Here is a 16,961-nt window from a genome sequence, read left to right as displayed (position 1 = left end):
TGGACTTGTGAGTTAAACAGAGAAAAACATAATATACCTAATCATCTGCATGTAAAGGGTAAATGAGAAAATTGCATTGATATGGTCTCTAACTTTGTAATTTGGGAAATTACGGCCTAAATCAGTCGGGTCACATCTAGCAAGAGCTTCACTGCTGACAGATCAGGAATATAAAATGGGCACAGACCTCTTACGAAGCTGAATGAAACGCTTTGTAATCACAGAAAAATTTGCCATGTAATCCCTAAGTAAGCATAAATTACACATAATCACATACTTTTTTTTTTTTTTAGCTCTCTTTTGCAATTGTGTACAGCTGAGTGATACAGTAGAATCCCACTTTGGCAGCTAAAAGTTTCTGCATTCAGTTTAAATGAATTTTTTGCTACTTCCCCATGCCCTCTTCACTCAAACAGTTCTTCCCCTCTGAAACTTCTTCCCTTCTCACTCTTTTGTTTCCCTAGTTTTAACCATTCTCTTTTAATCTCCAGCTTCAGTGGCTTCAGACTAGAATTACATATCCTCTGGCTTCAAACCTTTATACTATAATACATAGCACCACATTAATATTAGTTATTACTATTCTCACCCATCACCACCACCAAGACCTCAATAGCACCTTTAGTTCTGTTTACATGTTTCTATATATCAAAGAAGTTCTTGTCCCTCCTTAGTGACAGCTTATGTTTGCCCAGGAAATGCGGCAGATTAGCATTACAGAAGAAGGAACAGTCAGATGAAGCTTCTAAGCAGGGTTTTCATTGCAACAGTCAATTTGGATAGGCTTGGCAGAGGAGACAAGGGCAGATACACATAGAGGTGCTGAGGACCCCACATCTTTGACTTTCCATTGCAAATGGAAACAAGAATTTAAAGTCTGCATAGCTTTTGCTTGACATTAGGGGAATGCTTTCTGGTGAGAGTTCAAGACACTTAAGCTCTAATCAGCAACAAAAAGTACAAGGCAAGGACTTTCCATGGGAGGACTCCAGCACAAGTGCTGAGGAAGGGAACAAACCTCTGGCAGCTCCTGCATCACTTCCACAGCATGTCTCAGCATCTGACACTGCCAGCCATTATCCACAGCAAACCGGAAATTTGCCTTCGCTTCACCACTTAAATTGTCCTGACCTCAAAAGCCTTTACTTTTGTAACAGCATGTCCTTTTAACTACACATCTATCAGCTGTAGCAGAATCATCCCTTGGCATGGCAGAACGACATTTAACAGAGATGAGTTTAACCATATTCAAAACGTGGCAGTGTTGCTTGGGACACAGGCGGAGCTGACACTAGAGTCTAACCAATGGTCAGTCTTAGGGAGTTTAACATTAGAAGTGTAGAAGTGTGACATGAAGATGTTGTTACAAGCAAAACCCTGCACAGAATCGGTAGTTTCACACAAACAGATCCCAAGGCCCTCTGCAGATCAGGCAGTTTTAACTAATGCCTGAAACCCTCTGTAGATAGAATAATTTTAATAGATGAAGCACAACTCAAGCTCCAAGGACAGGTACAAAACTCTCAGCCCCCTGTGGAGGCACCGTGAACAAAAGTTCCCTCACTCAGGTCTCTCCAGCCTAAACTCAAAAGTATTAAGGTCAAGCCAGAGCTCAACTGCAAAGCCACCTCCAGTGAACTCCAGTGACAGCTCACTCAGTGCTGGGAAGCTAAGGGCTGGGTGGTGTTTGAGAAGTGATTATATTAATAGGTGTCATTCTGTGCTTAATCTCTTCCAAGTGCTAAGCAAACATTAATTAGGCAGTCAGGCACGGAAATGCAGAGTGCTGCAGAACTGACCAAAATATAAATTAATAATTATGCAACTGCAACAGATTAATCATTTTCCAGCTACTCAATAACATCAAAGCACCAGCCACAGGAACTACACAGCACCAGAGAAAACTGAACAACTTGAACTGCTGCATCGCCATTTAATACGTGCGACAGTACTTCTTGGTTTAATTATTTATATTCAGACATGAAATTAGCAGAATTTCTTTTGCATCTAACCTCCATCTGCTTGGGTAGAAGCATAAATTCAAACAGGCCTGTGAATATTCATCTTTGTATTAATTTTGAGTTTCAATGTTTGTCAGAGTTGTATGTCTAATTTCACTGTAATGTACCGATAAATATTATGGCTAATTTTGTCTAACAGTGGAAAATACTTAACTATATATTGGATTTTATTCCCCATGAATTACATAGCCATGTTCTGAATATTTTGGACTGAACCACTGCTGAGGTATTGATTATGCTGTATCAGCATGTGACAAAAAAAGAAAGAATGCCTGGACAGGCATTTATAAGAATACTTTCTTGTAAAAAACAGTTTTGGAAAGGAAATTAAAATAAAACAAAGAAAACCCTCCCCAAAAAAACCAACCTGAACACACCCAACCCAACACACTGAAAATAAGCTCTAGAGGAACTTCTTTTCCCCCCCTTCACTTTTGCTATTATGTGCATATTTCTAGATTAGAAAATGTTATTTTTCAGCAGATAAAAGGTGAAACAATGCTTTTGTTCTGCCTTAATAAAAAATATGAGAGAATTTGATACTGGAAAATATGATGCTGTCCTTGGATTTGAATAACTACGTGTGGGTGTTGCTGGGATATCATGACATCAGTAACAGCCAGCCCTGTATTGACAGCCAGCAAAAAGCCCATTAATAAATACCGCTCTAATCCCTGATCCGATGGCTGAAATGATGTATAGACTTCTCGCATATAGTTTTCTCCATATTCATTCATCTTGCCTTTTCAGATGTGAGAGGCAACACGGCTAGTACCTAATTCCAGATACCTGGGCAATTGTGAAATGTAATGGAGTGTAGACGTGTACAGAAATTGCAGAGCGGCTTATACAAACCACTCTGGGGGAGCAGCACAGGTATTTCTAACTTTCAGGATCACCTTCAGTGTTCCACTAAAAATCACCAGCAATCTGTGCAGCCCATTCGATTTGCTACAAAACAAATGCTTACACAGCTGGGGGGGTTCATGAAGACATCAATTTATCAGAGAGAACGAACAGTGTTTCCTTATTCATTCAAATCAGTATAAAACAAACACTAGATTCTGTATTTCAGTGTGTGCTTCCTTGGAGCAACTTCAGTCACTGCTACAGGAGTGCTGAACAGATACAGCTGCAATAGCACTTTCCCTTTGAAAAACCAACTTGTTGAAACAGCAGCATCATTATAGAGCTACAAGACAATTCTTTTTTATTGAAGCTATTGTGTTTCTGTGGTGTTTGCTAAGAAAAAGCAGGGCCAGTTTTGCTGGCTGGTATGTTTGTTGTGAGAACAGATCTTTCTTTTTAAATGGCAAGAACAAGCAGAAGGCCAGAAACCAAAGCATCCAGGAAAAAGCTGAGATTAAGATCAGAGGCAGAAGAGCAAGCCAGACTCTGATCCCACACACAGCACAGTAGAGAATAGACACTTCTGGAAAGCTATTTTCTTTTTTGTTTTCTGTCAAAATGTTAGTGGATCTTCATGGGTTAAATTACATTATAAAATATGCATATGCACACTCAGACACCTAACCATCTATGCAACTGCCGCTCATTAACATGGAAATATGACTTCAACAGAGAAACTCACTGCTACAGGAAGGTTAATGAGGCAAAGAATTGCGTAAGAGTCACAAAACCACAGAAAACCTCCTTTCATTCCTGTCCAGCACACTACAGGCATACGGACCACGTCCCATCTTCATTAACTCAAGCTGGTTTGCTCATCCTGTGCAATGTCTTTTGTTTTCATGTCACTGCTCCCAGGGTGTACACAAATTCATTTCAGGGTATATGACTGCTATATGGGATTGCCCAAGAGAAAGCATTTGTTAACAAAGTCACGACTTCAGAGCTATGTGTTATTTTTCACAGCCTATTCTGCCTCTCATCTTACTCTCCAAAACTTAAAATTATCACCACCACAACTGCTATTTAAGGAATCTGACAGCCCTAACAAATCAGAGTTATTTGGCACCAAAGGAATAATTTGCAGTTACTACTTCCCAGAGCTGACACCTGAAGAAAAGACTCCTGAAAATATAATCAGAAACCCTGAATTGATATACATCAACTATTGAGTCCAAAGAAAGCATCGTTAGCTTTTATCAGAATGACCTCAAAACAAGCAGCAAGAAAAGTAGTCTGAGAAATATGATCCCAGGTTGGGTGATGGACTGAAAGGGGGTGGTAAGCTCAGGAAGACCTTTAGCAGTGCTGCTGCCTTTTGAGGGAGGCTGGATAGCTCTCGAAATTATTAGTAGATTTGCACCTCTAGGTAGCTCGTTTAAGTACAGCCTGGGACTGATCTAGCTTTCTGTCCAAGTGTTTTACCCTGCTGTGAAGAACTGTAATATCTGAACACCCAGCACATAAAATCAATGGCAATATCCCATGCGTACTGTGAGCAGCTCTGGCACGTCTTCCCTTTCCTGTTACGCTGGCAGGGGTGGATAACTGGTACTGTTAACGACTCATTTGGACACTGTTTTTGGTTTGACAGCCGTTTAACGGCATGAATGATATGAGTTTGGAAGTCTTCATACAATTTCTAGTGAACAGATGTTGATTTAGGAAGGACACACAGAAAAACCAGCCCAAGTAGCTGCTGGGACTGGCAGTAGCTGGAGCCCACCGGCTGTCCCTGAAGGGGCACCGCGGCCCCTTGTCTCCACGGGGAGTTTTGACAGGGCAACACACAAAAAGCTCATCCTCCACCAGCTGTGCTCTTTGCAGCAGTGACACAAATGAGTGATATCTGGGCTGTGTGTCTGACACTGATTAGAAGAACTAAATACAAGTACTCTATTTTCAGGTTTAAGCTTATTTTCACATGTAACTCAGTGCAGTTTAGTAGTCCTTTGAGAGTCCACAAGGCACTATGGAGGGCTGTTACATAGTTTTTCTGCATAGTATTTTTACCTTTTTTTTTTGTTTCTTTGTATAATTCAATCATTAATCTTCTTTCTCAAGGACAGATCAATGGTTTGATCAACATGAAAATAAAATATTGCTTCTTAACTTTCTTTTTAACTTAGAATTTAAGAATTTCTTCACAGAAGAGCAATGACTATTGCAGACAAAGGGACAGTTTCCCTCTGTTCTGGGTAGCCTTTAGGCAGAGCCACCATGCAGGGTAGCAGGAGAAGCGGGCAGCCTCAGGCTCTCCTGTCTCCCTGCTGCCAGGTGGGACATGTCTCGGGAAGTTACCAGTCTCCTTTGAGCTTTTCCCTTGGGATCAACACCTAAGGTTCCCCAAGAGCAGCATAATTACCAGGAGGGGCAAGTAAGCCTCCTGAAACTAGGTTAAAAATAAAGACTAGAAAAGAGAAACACAAAAATTGAGAAGGGATGAAGGTTTGTCTATCAACGTTTGTTTTACAGCTTTGTGCCTTTTGTGTGAAGCTGCTAAATAGCAACTATGAATGGAACCGCAAAATGAAACCATTCCCTCACTCATCACTGAATATAAATCTTGCACACAACTTTTGGCATTCCTCTCCCCATAAATCTCCCTCGGCAGGACAGAGAAACTGATGCCATGCCCTGAAGGTATTCAGTTAACTGCGAAGATGAGAAAAAATGGTGCAGCAGAATAGGGTGGGGAAAGCCAGTGCTTGAGATGCATTTTTCTAAAATCAGATACAAAAGAAAAGGACAAACTCCCCCAAACACATTATCCTGAAACTTTGTTTTGCTGACCCTCAACATTTTGCAAGAAATATTTTAAGTGTAGAAATTACAGTAAAAACCTATTTCCCATGCTTTTGTTTTCCCACTACTTTGTTTATTTGCTTAAAATAAGGGATCATGCTTTCTTGTATTCCCACAGCCTAACTTCTCTAGGCTTGCAATTCCTGAAACACGTGTGGCACTGCATTGCAGAATCTCTCTGCATCCAATTTCCTGGCAGCTCAGAAACTGTCATAGCACATTTAGAAAGACTTGAACCAAATTTCAAAAATAGGTACCCATAAGTACCGGAATAAAAGTAGTTTTGTGTTCAGTAGAGCTAAGCAGAATAAAGTAAACACTATTATAAGTAGTTTGCTACTACCTAGAAAGCTGAAGAAGTGCCTTGACAACCGGCACATATAAAAGGGAAGAAAGCACAAGTTACTAAATCAAGCAGTAAAACATTCTGAGTACCAACCAGCAGGTAAATTAGAGCAATCCAGATGAACACCAAGGTGACAAATGTTAATTAAAACGTAACACCCCCCCTTGAACAAAATACATGACAAAGAATAACAATGCTAATTCAAGGAGGAAATCAATGATAGCTGAATAGCAGAGACTCAGAACAGACTTGACAGACTCGATTGCAGCATCTGCCACAGAAGCACGAATGGAGCAAAATGAGCCTGGTTCCTCCAGCTCACTGAGCAGCCATCTACAGGCAGCTCCTTGCACATGAGAAGGTCAGCACGGCTTTAGTGCAAGCTTTGCTGACCCACTGCCAATCTGAAATGTGTTCAAGAACACAGCTCCAGGAAAAAGTCACGCTCCTCAGAAGTTTCATTTTGCCAGGAATGCTCAAAACTTTGTAACTCTCAGGGAACAAAAGGTTAAAGAAGGGTATTTACAGAAGATGGTTATATCGCTGAATTATGTTATTCTAATTATCTGCTAAATGGAGCGAGGTCTTAGCTGTAACATAACACCATTTTAATGGGATTTAAAGCTACACTCCACATAGGTTTAATTGAGCATTTAAACACTTAACACAGAACAAGGGAAAACAACTTTCATCAAACAGCAACTTTGAACTGGAAATGGGTAGAGCAGACCTTTGAAACATTGCACTTTGCTGCACTGATGCTATGAGCACTAAAAGGAGCTTGTTAAAAGCATCAGGTTGATCAGTTCAGAAGCTCTCTGTGATGCTGGTCATGAAGCAGGGACTTATTTTGACATTTTATCATTGGTATATAAAACACAATGCACTTTTACAGTAATGTGAAATAAAGCTTTAAGACAATTTACCTGCAAGGCACACCATGAATGACTGCAGCACTAGCAGCTCCCGTAGCAACCTCATCTTCAGCTTCCAGGATCAGAGGAGCTGCGTCCAGTAACTACAGGACAGAACAGGGCTCCTTGGAAATTTTAGGCAATTTTTAATCTGTAAAAGAAAAAAGACAGATTACAAGGAGATTAAGGATTGCTGTTCCTTCTATTTGTCGAGAGTTTGTTTTTTCCTTTACAAGAAAGTTGCACCTGAAGACCAACAAACACTTTTAAACATTTTATTTAAAATCATTCTGTGGCATGATTTGTGATCATCTAAGGATCCTGGGTACCAGATGAGGATTATGAATTGTAACCCCATATCTGCATCACCTTCTGCTCAGATGTTGTGAGATTTCTTCTGTGTCTCAGGTTTTTCATGAGTAGATTGGCTCACTGTCTCCCTGGGGTAATCTGAAGTGTAATTGGTGAACTCTAGATCACAGTTAAAAGGTATGAGAATTACTCTCACTCTAGAAACATCACCTGGCATGTGAAGGACACTGTCTCTGCAAGGTGACACTTTCTATGGTGCTGCTCAGGAGAGTGGGATGTTTTTCCCATTTCACCGCCATTTTCAGTGCTTTTAAAATTCTTTAAATAAACCCCTTGAAGCATCTCCAGGTAAAACCTGATCTTTTCCTTGCACTCTACTATAACCTGTAAATATTTCAAATTTGTGAACAGGCAACTTGAAGACTTTCTCAGCTTATCACTGCAAAGTACGCTCCTCCTTCCCCCAGGGCAACCCAAGGAGGGAAAAAAATGCCTCCTTTTATGAAAGGAACCTTTTCCAGAGCAGGCATTTAAATATTAAAAATAAATAAATCAAGTCAGACACACATTCTTATAATTTATTCATTTCACTGAAGGCTGGAAGTTAAGGGGCCCTCATGCTTACAAGACAAACTGCATGACTAATAGCATGTGAAGGGGTATCATGAGAGGTCTCCGCTTGTTTTTGTGAGTTAAAATTGATAAGATTCTTCTAATAAAGTCAGGTTCAATGCACTGAGGAGTCTAAGAATCTTTATCCTCTGATCTAAAGATCTAACTTTGAAGGGGGTAGAGATTAATTGAATGTATTCACCTACTCTCACACAGACTGATTAGGCTTGCTGGGGGTTGGCAGGAAGGACTAATCAATGAAAACTAATAACAACTTAAGTGAATGATTACAGTATTAATTATTAATTTTTGAAGGAAAACATCATCAGAGACCTTTATATTGATTGACACAGTTAAGCAGTTACTCTTTGTGTTTATAGTGCAGTCAAGAAACGTATTTATATATGTCCCATCCCTGGAAGTGTTCAAATCCAGGCTGGATGGGGCTTTGTGCATTCTGGATTAGTGGAGGGTGATTTTTTTTTTACTCTCTATGATCCTTATACATGGGCACATACTATTTTTCCTCTAAGTATCAAATCCCAAACTTTGGTTATAACCAAATAATATATATTCCAAATATTATTGGAATAATATATATCCCAAATATTGGTTATAGCTGCACCTATACAGGAGATTTCTACCAAAGGCAAGTCATTCTTTGTTTTACTCTAGTTTAAGTGAGATTTGAGCTCAATCTTGTATTCATCTGCAGCTGCTGAAATTCTTTCATGTTCTCGTTTTTGCACGTATTATTCCCATCAATAAGCTCATCGTGTCACTTATGAGGCTTCCCTTCATTACACTGCAATGCCATGCTTTACGATTATTCTCCTCACTCTCTGCAATAAGCTACGTGGGACTGAAACAGAACAATCACTTACGGCCTTTGATACCTAATTAAAAACACAAGAGCTATAGCACTTATCAACTTAACCTACTGCCAGGAACCCATCTAGTGCCCCTACAGACCCATTTTTAAGCTGCCAGTGTGTGGAAGGGCTGACCAAAACCACTCCTGCTATGTGGATTAATAACAGCAGCACTCAGCTTCTCAGCTGTCTGTAAGCAGCAGCGCTGGAAAGGAAGTATTACATCTGCCTTTTGGTTAAAAATCCTAGAAACATAAACCCCCAGATCTGATCAAATTCATTCTGATCAAAATGCCTCTATTTATTCCACAGGCTTTGAGGATGGTGCTTTTGGAGATTCAGTAGAGATGAGACAATGTTTCATGGAGGACCATGGAGATGTTTGAAGGTCCCAAGGCTGTTTGCATCACATCTCTGCTACTCTCTTTAAACACAGATTGTTGTTTTGGTATTTTATTCTCTTGTTTTCCATAAATGCAAGAAAATTTTTGGCTAGTCTTCAACTTATTGCTCCTCCCCATTGCAAATTCTCCCTCTTACCAGAGCTCTTCCTGACTCACCACCCCTTGGGGAAAAATTCCAGCTACTCTGTGGTTCTTGCAAACATTTTTTTTCTTTTCTACTTAGTAACTCATGCTTCTCTAAGCATTTTAAACACTAATACAAAACATTTCAAAATTACTAATGTAAATTAGTTTTTAGTTCATAAGAGCATTAAAAACAGCAGGCTCTTTCTTTCCTCCCAAGATGCTTTGACACAATCACTGGGCCTTACTTTCAGCCAAAAATAAAAGCTATGCTAAAAATATACGTATTTAGTACTCAGCATATTTAATTAAGTCTAGTGAAAAGACTGAAAGTCTTCTCTATTATTTAGTTATTCAAAATTTGGTCCGGAGAACCAGGAGACATCAGAAAGTCATGCATGCGCTTCAAAGAAAACTTCTCAGCTTATCTGAATGGGAACAGTCACTTCTGGCAGTAACAAACTTAGTAATTGCACTTAGACTCCTGTTGGCATTTCCACTGATGATAATGGAGACTCCATGTACTTACATAGCCAAAGTATATACCCTGTAGTAATTACCTCAGAATACATTCCTAGAAAAGTCTCTATCAAGTATTTTCTAAATATAAGGAAGAGTACCACATTCTGTCATCATGCCCAGAATTGCTATTGCTGGATTAATGGCTCAATGTCCAGCTGGACACCAGTAATGAGTGCTGCCCCTCAGGGATCGGTGCTGACATGGACAGTGGGATTGAGTGCACCCTCAGCAAGTCTGCCGATGACACCAAGCTGTGTGGTTCGGTTGATATGCTGGAGGGAAGGAATGCCATCCAGAGGGACCTTGACACGCTTGTGAGGTGGGCTGATGCCAACCTCGTGAAATTTAACCATGCCAAGTGCAAGGTCCTACACCTGGGTCGGAGCAATCCCAGACACAGCTACAGGCTGGGCAGAGAAGAGATTCAGAGCAGCCCTGCGGAGAAGGACTTGGGGGTGTTGGTCGATGAGAAAATGAACATTAGCCAGCTTCAGTGTGCGCTTGCAGCCCAGAAAGCCAAGCGTATCCTGGGCTGCATCAAAAGCAGCATGACCAGCAGGTCGAAGGAGATGATCCTGCCCCTTTACTCTGCTCTTGTGAGACCTCACTTGGAGTACTGTGTGCAGTTCTGATGTCCTCAACATAAAAAGGACATAGAACTGTTGGAACAAGTCCAGAGGAGGGCCACAAGGATGATCAGGGGACTGGAGCACCTCCCATATGAAGACAGGCTGAGAAAGTTGGGGCTGTTCAGCCTGGAGAAGAGACGGCTGCGTGGAGACCTCATAGCAGCCTTCCAGTATCTGAAGGAACCCTACAGGGATGCTGGGGATGGACTCTTCATTAGGGACTGTAGTGATAGGACAAGAAGTAACAGGTTAAAACTTAAACAGGGGAAGTTTAGATTGGATATAAGGAGGAAATTCTTTCCTGTTAGGGTGGTGAGGCACTGGAATGGGTTGCCCAGGGAGGTTGTGAATGATCCATCCCTGGCAGCAACCAGGAGCAGCACTGAAAACAGGTAACTGGAGACACAGCTGCCAGCTGAGCCCTGGCCCTGCATAACGACATACCAACCTGCACCCTGACTTTTACTGATACATCTGTTACAGAAGGTTTCCAAAAGAGAAACGATGCCTGTCTTAGCATAAAGAGTAGTGAAAAGTAAATTAAATGATTGCCATTAAAAACATTTTCCTAAGGTTAAAATATGGTGGTATTCAAGATACGGCTGCATTTATTTCTCATGATAGTTCCCTATTTCACATGTGAATGAGTCCAATCTTCACAATGTTTTCCTGTAAACATTGCTGCTATTCATATCAGCAGGCCCATTGTTCAGAGCTGTGTAAAAACTGTTGAAACACATTGACTTTTTATGGCAACAACTCTAGGAAAGGCAACATTTGTGCATGAGCAAAAGATACATAATTGAAAAGATCCTTCCCATTTCTAAATGTTTTCTGACTATAAAATCCCAGGGGAGCTTGCACTGCTTCTGAAGGAAAATATAACAGGCATGAAAACTTGCAAAGTTTAATATTTTATTTCCAGAAGGAAACATATACAGTTTCAGCACTACACAAGCTATTTTTTGAAGATAAAAATGAGATAGCTGTGCTTCAGTTTGGAAGTGCATCCCATTAGAAATCCTAGTGCCAACACACATGGGCAGATGTCTTTTAACTTTAGTTTTGGCAATGCAGCCATTGCAAACCCTTTTGAAAGGCACCTTTGTTTGTAATTGGATTCTGATGAGGAAAGTTGACTCCAAGAGCTTTGACTGCAGTCAGGTACAAGGAGAAAAAGAAAAGATGCATGCAGTAGAAATATTTGTGGGGAGTTGTGTTGAGTTAGCAGGCATGGCTCTTTGTCAGTAATTTCACTTGGATGCTTAATGATTAGTACTTGCAAAAAACCCACCAAAATGGAAATGAAAAACCTATGGCTAAGTATACAGACAGATTCAGAACTCAAAAAAATACTTATGTAGATCTAATTTGCACAATATAAATTCACAGTTTTGTGAATATTCTGAAGGAAAATCGTAAAATATGCCCAAGACTCCTAAGTATTGCGGCAGTAGCAAGAAGCAAGCCTTAGCAATCATCTCACGTGAATTTTTCTGCTGCACAATGGTGCTCTGCACAGTGCCAATTCTGTTAAACTCCAAAATAAATCACTGTTAATGAAGCATGCTGCACATCCAGACAGCAACAGGCATATTTTAATCACCTCAACAAAGGAAGAGCTAAGGGTAAGCAAAAACACTCTGAGCACTAACATGCGCATTGTTAAGATTTAAGGGGTGCCTAGCCTTTGACTGTCACAGATCTGACCTGAGGGCATAAGCAAGCGTCTAACATGAAATCACTACTTTCCTGAATAGCGACTTTAATTCATGCTGCCAAAACCTCCAAAGAATTACCAAGCTTTTTAAACAGAAGACTGCTGTCTGGTTACATACAACTTGGGGCTGTACAGCTGCTGAGTGTGCAAAATGTTTGCATATCTAAGTAAAAGAGCATATGGCAAACGTGTGGAAGAACACCTACACTGGACACACACTGCAGCTGAAGCCTACCCAAGCACAAAAATTTAGCATAAATTCAAATTCAACTCATCTATGCAACAAAGGTAGAAAATGAGCCACAGACAGTTTCCTGAGATTCTAAAGAAACCCTTTTCCCTAAAATGAAGATACCTTCTTCCAATATATGCATTCAGAAAGACCTAGATGTGGTTGCTAGGTGCTTCACAAGTCTTGTAACATAACTAAAAAGAAGTCTGCAAAGTGACACCAAAACGCCATTATCCATTTCCATCTCTCCAAACACATAAACACTTTCCAGAAGTTTACAGATCTAGAAGCTTCTCAACAAGACACTGTAACACAAGTTCATTGAAGCTTTTAATACTTACAACACAGCATTAAAAGAAATACTGAAAAGGAAATGAATAGTTTTAAGTGAAACGGTTGAATTTAAAGATTTTAAACCCTCCACTTCAACTTCTGGCTTTTGACCCCTCCAAACCACATCCAGCGGACAACACAGTTTTAAAATCACAGATTCGCTGTTAGTTCCTTTAGAGTCCCCACATACTCTAAGGAATAAGGCACCCTCTCTGCAAAGAAACATTAGTGAAACCCAGTGTTCACTGGTAGCATGGCTAACTTTGTCCTCTTTGGGGTACCCCTGCCATGCTTCCCTTAAATGCTTTTAAGGAGGGAGGAATACAAAAATTCCAACACTGGGAAAGGAATGAACATGGACATTAGTTACTCTTTCTTACTACCTGGCAGTAAAATTACCTGCTTATTTTTAAAAGCAGATACCCACACAGGCTGCCTGCATGAAGTTCATCTGTGATTTGAACTCACCCTTGCAGAACTGTATTATCACTTTTGGAAATTCTCAATTTAGACTTCAACAGAGGCCAATTCTATCACTTTACTGAAGGGTGGATACAACCGAATAAAAAGTGGTAGTTGGAGAATAATTATTGAATGTTTGCTGCCAAAGTAAGTCCACCTTTGGTCTTCTGTCTCCCTGTATTTTTAATAATAGCAATGGTGGAAGAGGTGGTGTTCATGTTGAGTCTGTTGGTGACACTAAGAGGCTGCAGGCACCACACAGGGATGTAAATGTAATTCAAAATCACCTTAATAAATTTGACATAGAGCCAAACTAAAACAAAAGGATGCATCCATGTAAGTGACAAATGCCACATACTACAGTAAAAAGGACGCTGCAGTAAATAGCACAAACACATGCCAGGGAGCAACCGTTTGGGTAACAGCTTTCCACTGATCCACACACAGCTGCACGTGTCAGCAATGCCCTGGGAGCCTGCAAGCAGCAAACACCCTGCTTGGGATTCATAAACCAGGTCTGCAGGTCCTTTTCATCTGTTTGCTCCCATGTCCAAAATGGATGCATCAAGAATCAATATGCAAAACAGATGAAAGATTAGACTTTAGGAAAAACTTCTTGTAATGTTAAAGCCAGTTCAAGCACAGCTGGCTGTAGAATATCCATTGCTGATGTTCTTTAGAAATTTGTAAGATAAAATTTAAGTCCAGAATGATCTAGATGAAGAAGACAGAAACAGTATGCATTTTGCTTCTAGGAACACCAATATTTGGAAGAGGATGGAGAGAATACCAAACAGTAGGATTCCCCAGCGCTGTTGCTGCTCGTTGCAAGGCAAGGTCATTCCCCATTCGACTCAGAAATTGGAATAAGAATAACCTTGAGCCTCTGATAATTGCAAGTCACTCAGACTGATGCACTGAATGGTAGCACAGGACCATCCTGTATAAATGAAGGCTAAAGAAACTGTTCAGCTTCAGTAAGGGGTCATGAGGCAAAAGCAGTGAGGTTTCTTTTCACATAACAAACAAGATTTTTCCTAAATTAAAGAAAATTGCTTTATCTGTGAAAGGGATTAAACAGTGTTATTCCAGGGGACCAGCATGAGGAATTAATTTGTAACAAGGTTGTGGCAGATACAGAATACTAATAGCAGTTAGGGAAAGCAGCAGGATTAGACCTCATTCAGTGGGACAGCATCCATCCATCAGCCCATAAGGAATATCCTTCTTGCAATTTAGCGCCAAAAGCAATGTGGAAGATGGACACCACATGTTAGTGTGAGGGCAGGAACTTCATCGTCTGGGGTAAACTGGTGAGAATTCAGCTATCCTGAGTGTCAAAGATGCTTAAATCGTGGGTGGCTTTTGAGCATGTTGCTCAGAAATAGCTGGTAGCTCATGCTGCTAGAGAGCATTGCAGTGACACATTCCTGTGGGAAGCATCTTGGGCATGGGCAGCTCCAGTCTCCTGCAGCTTCCACTCCTGAATGCCGGCTGTGGCCCAGATTCAGCAAAGCATCAGATTTTTCACCCCAATCCAGCTTCTTCAGACCCTTCTGAATCTGGGCCTGTGTGTCAGGAGAGGTACAGGCTCTTTATAGCAGATGCAATCAGTGACCCGCAAAACTGAACATCCAGAAATAGAAGGTGCCTAAAAGAAGTGTCCCCAAAAGTGTAAATCTTCACAGTAATACTTTTTAGATGTACACACTGCTGAAATTTTTCAGCACTCAAGACAGGTTTCTTTCTACTGTGACAGCTGTTGTTTTAATTCCTGAGATAAGTACTGACCTTCCCTTTTGCATAAGGGAATAGAAAAGGGAATTTGAAAAGATGGCTTGGGGAGATGAAAGGTAGTGGGAGCGTGCCAGTGGCATCTCTCATTGAACTCTGCTCATTCTTACAGTACGGCTGTCAGACCCTGATCTATCTCAAGCTTCTTTGCTGAAATTATTCCTTCTGGAGTTGCACTTATACACAATTCACACATTATGAAATATATACAGGCATATTGTGCCTGATAAAACAAATGACACACAGCATGCTTCTCAGACATGCTCGTGATAAATGGGAATAAAATCCTTCAAAAAATTAATTATCTAAAAATAAAAAAGACAGAGAAAAATGTCAGTTTTTGCATTGCGTTTCTTCCTTTGGGCATTCATTCACATTCACTAGATAGAGATTTCATTTCACTGTATCAAGGAAGTTACAGCACCTCAACAGATGCAAGTTCCCAACTCACTCCAGTCATTTATATTTGTCAGGCTGTTGGGTCTTTGGTGCGCACTGTGCCTGAGCCAGCTCTTCACCATCAGACAACTGCCACAGCTTGGTCCTCACCCCAGGAGGGTGCTGATATACCCATGCATATGGGGAAGCAAGGATTATATCTATCAGATTAAGACAATAAATTTGAACAATATTAGTAAAGATTGACACAGGAATAACTGGGTAAGCACTCACTTCTGTGAATTACGACCCCAAGAGTTTAAATACAGTTTCTTCTACATGTTTTTTTTTATGTAAATACTCGGTAACTTATGCTTATGTATCCCTCAAGAAACAGTCTGGGTCAGGGGCAGCTCTCTTAGTAGTAGGGCAGGCAGTAAGAGTCTTTGTTGCTGATGTAATAAAAGGTGCATAGAAATATTTACGACACCATCCCTTTCTGACTTCTTAGGTTAGAATCTCCTAGAAGCAATATACCTAGTTTATGCAGACCATAATGCCACAGAACTTAAAACCTGTTTAGAGACTTTGTATTATATTAAAATAGACAGCTAAAACCAGGCCCATGCTCTTTTAACATTTTACCACATTGCGCTATTCCCTGCACACCTTCATCACTGGCAGAAACAACTTAATGGAATCAGCAATCCATCTTAAACACTGGATACTCCAGGCTGTGCAACACAACACATCCCTTCACCTTCCAAACCAGCAAAATAGAGTGCAGTTTTCCACCAAGTAAAAAATGACAGTAATTAAAGCTTTTTAATTACTTGCCACTAACTACCACACATCACCTATTACAAACCTTACTCTTTGTCCCTTGACCCCAGGAAATCACCATTGCCTTGCTTTACTAGTTTGCCTTACTAGTTTGTAAGCATAAATCATCTTTAGGTAAGGGGATCTGGGAAACTAAAGACAAGTCTAAATTAAAGCTCCTGGTGTTTATTAGGGGTCTCTCTGTATTGTTTTACCTTTTCCATGGAAGGGATTTATAAAGGAACACTTGCCTGAGGCAACACCTATCGGGTAATACCAGCTTTTCTCGACACAGGAAAAGTCCATCACACCACAAACTTGGGAGGCCCTTTGCTCAAACAAGGAGTAACATGGTCATAATACAAAGCTGCAGACAGTGAAACTTCATGGTCTGTCATTTTCCATAATTTAGAGCTTATTCTCTTTTAGAGAGTCTTTTACTGAAGATTGCTGAGAACAGTTACCTTAAAACTCACCAATTTAGAAACAATTCCCAGTGTCATGCAGAGTAAAATTTTCAATGCAGCACTTTGCAAGATTAAAATGAATGACTATCCCATATATCCAAGTAATAAATGAGAACACCTGCATAAACCACTAGCTTTAGAGACAGCAAAACTAACTTGAAAAGCGAGAGATATTTGAGTTGGCATTCAGCAGGTCCAGCTCTTCTCTCCTAATCATATCACTGATCCACCACCTATGGAAATGGTCTGTGAATCCCCTAATCTATTTTCCTGATAGCAAAGAC

The 16,961-nt window shown here is 40.4% G+C and overlaps 1 protein-coding gene across 4 annotated transcripts in view; it reads right to left on the bottom strand.

Annotated features, from left to right (window-relative positions):
* LOC133217001 (contactin-4) overlaps positions 1 to 16,961 on the bottom strand; it is a 341,090-nt gene that overhangs the window by 161,424 nt on the left and 162,705 nt on the right. For all 4 annotated transcript variants that reach the window (XM_061362129.1, XM_061362133.1, XM_061362130.1 and 1 more), the window contains one exon: positions 7,008 to 7,146. In XM_061362129.1, the coding sequence (XP_061218113.1) occupies positions 7,008 to 7,062 (55 nt within the window). In that variant the 5' untranslated portion in view covers positions 7,063 to 7,146. The remainder of the gene's footprint in view (positions 1 to 7,007; positions 7,147 to 16,961) is intronic.

The sequence above is a fragment of the Neopsephotus bourkii genome, unplaced genomic scaffold, assembly GCF_033783945.1.
Source record: "Neopsephotus bourkii isolate Nb327-2 ecotype Australia unplaced genomic scaffold, CSIRO-AGI_Nbou_v1 NB_1080, whole genome shotgun sequence".
Lineage (NCBI taxonomy): Eukaryota > Metazoa > Chordata > Aves > Psittaciformes > Psittacidae > Neopsephotus > Neopsephotus bourkii.
The sequence above is the reverse complement of the archived record's forward strand: the minus strand, read 5'-3'. Positions and strand labels throughout refer to the sequence as shown.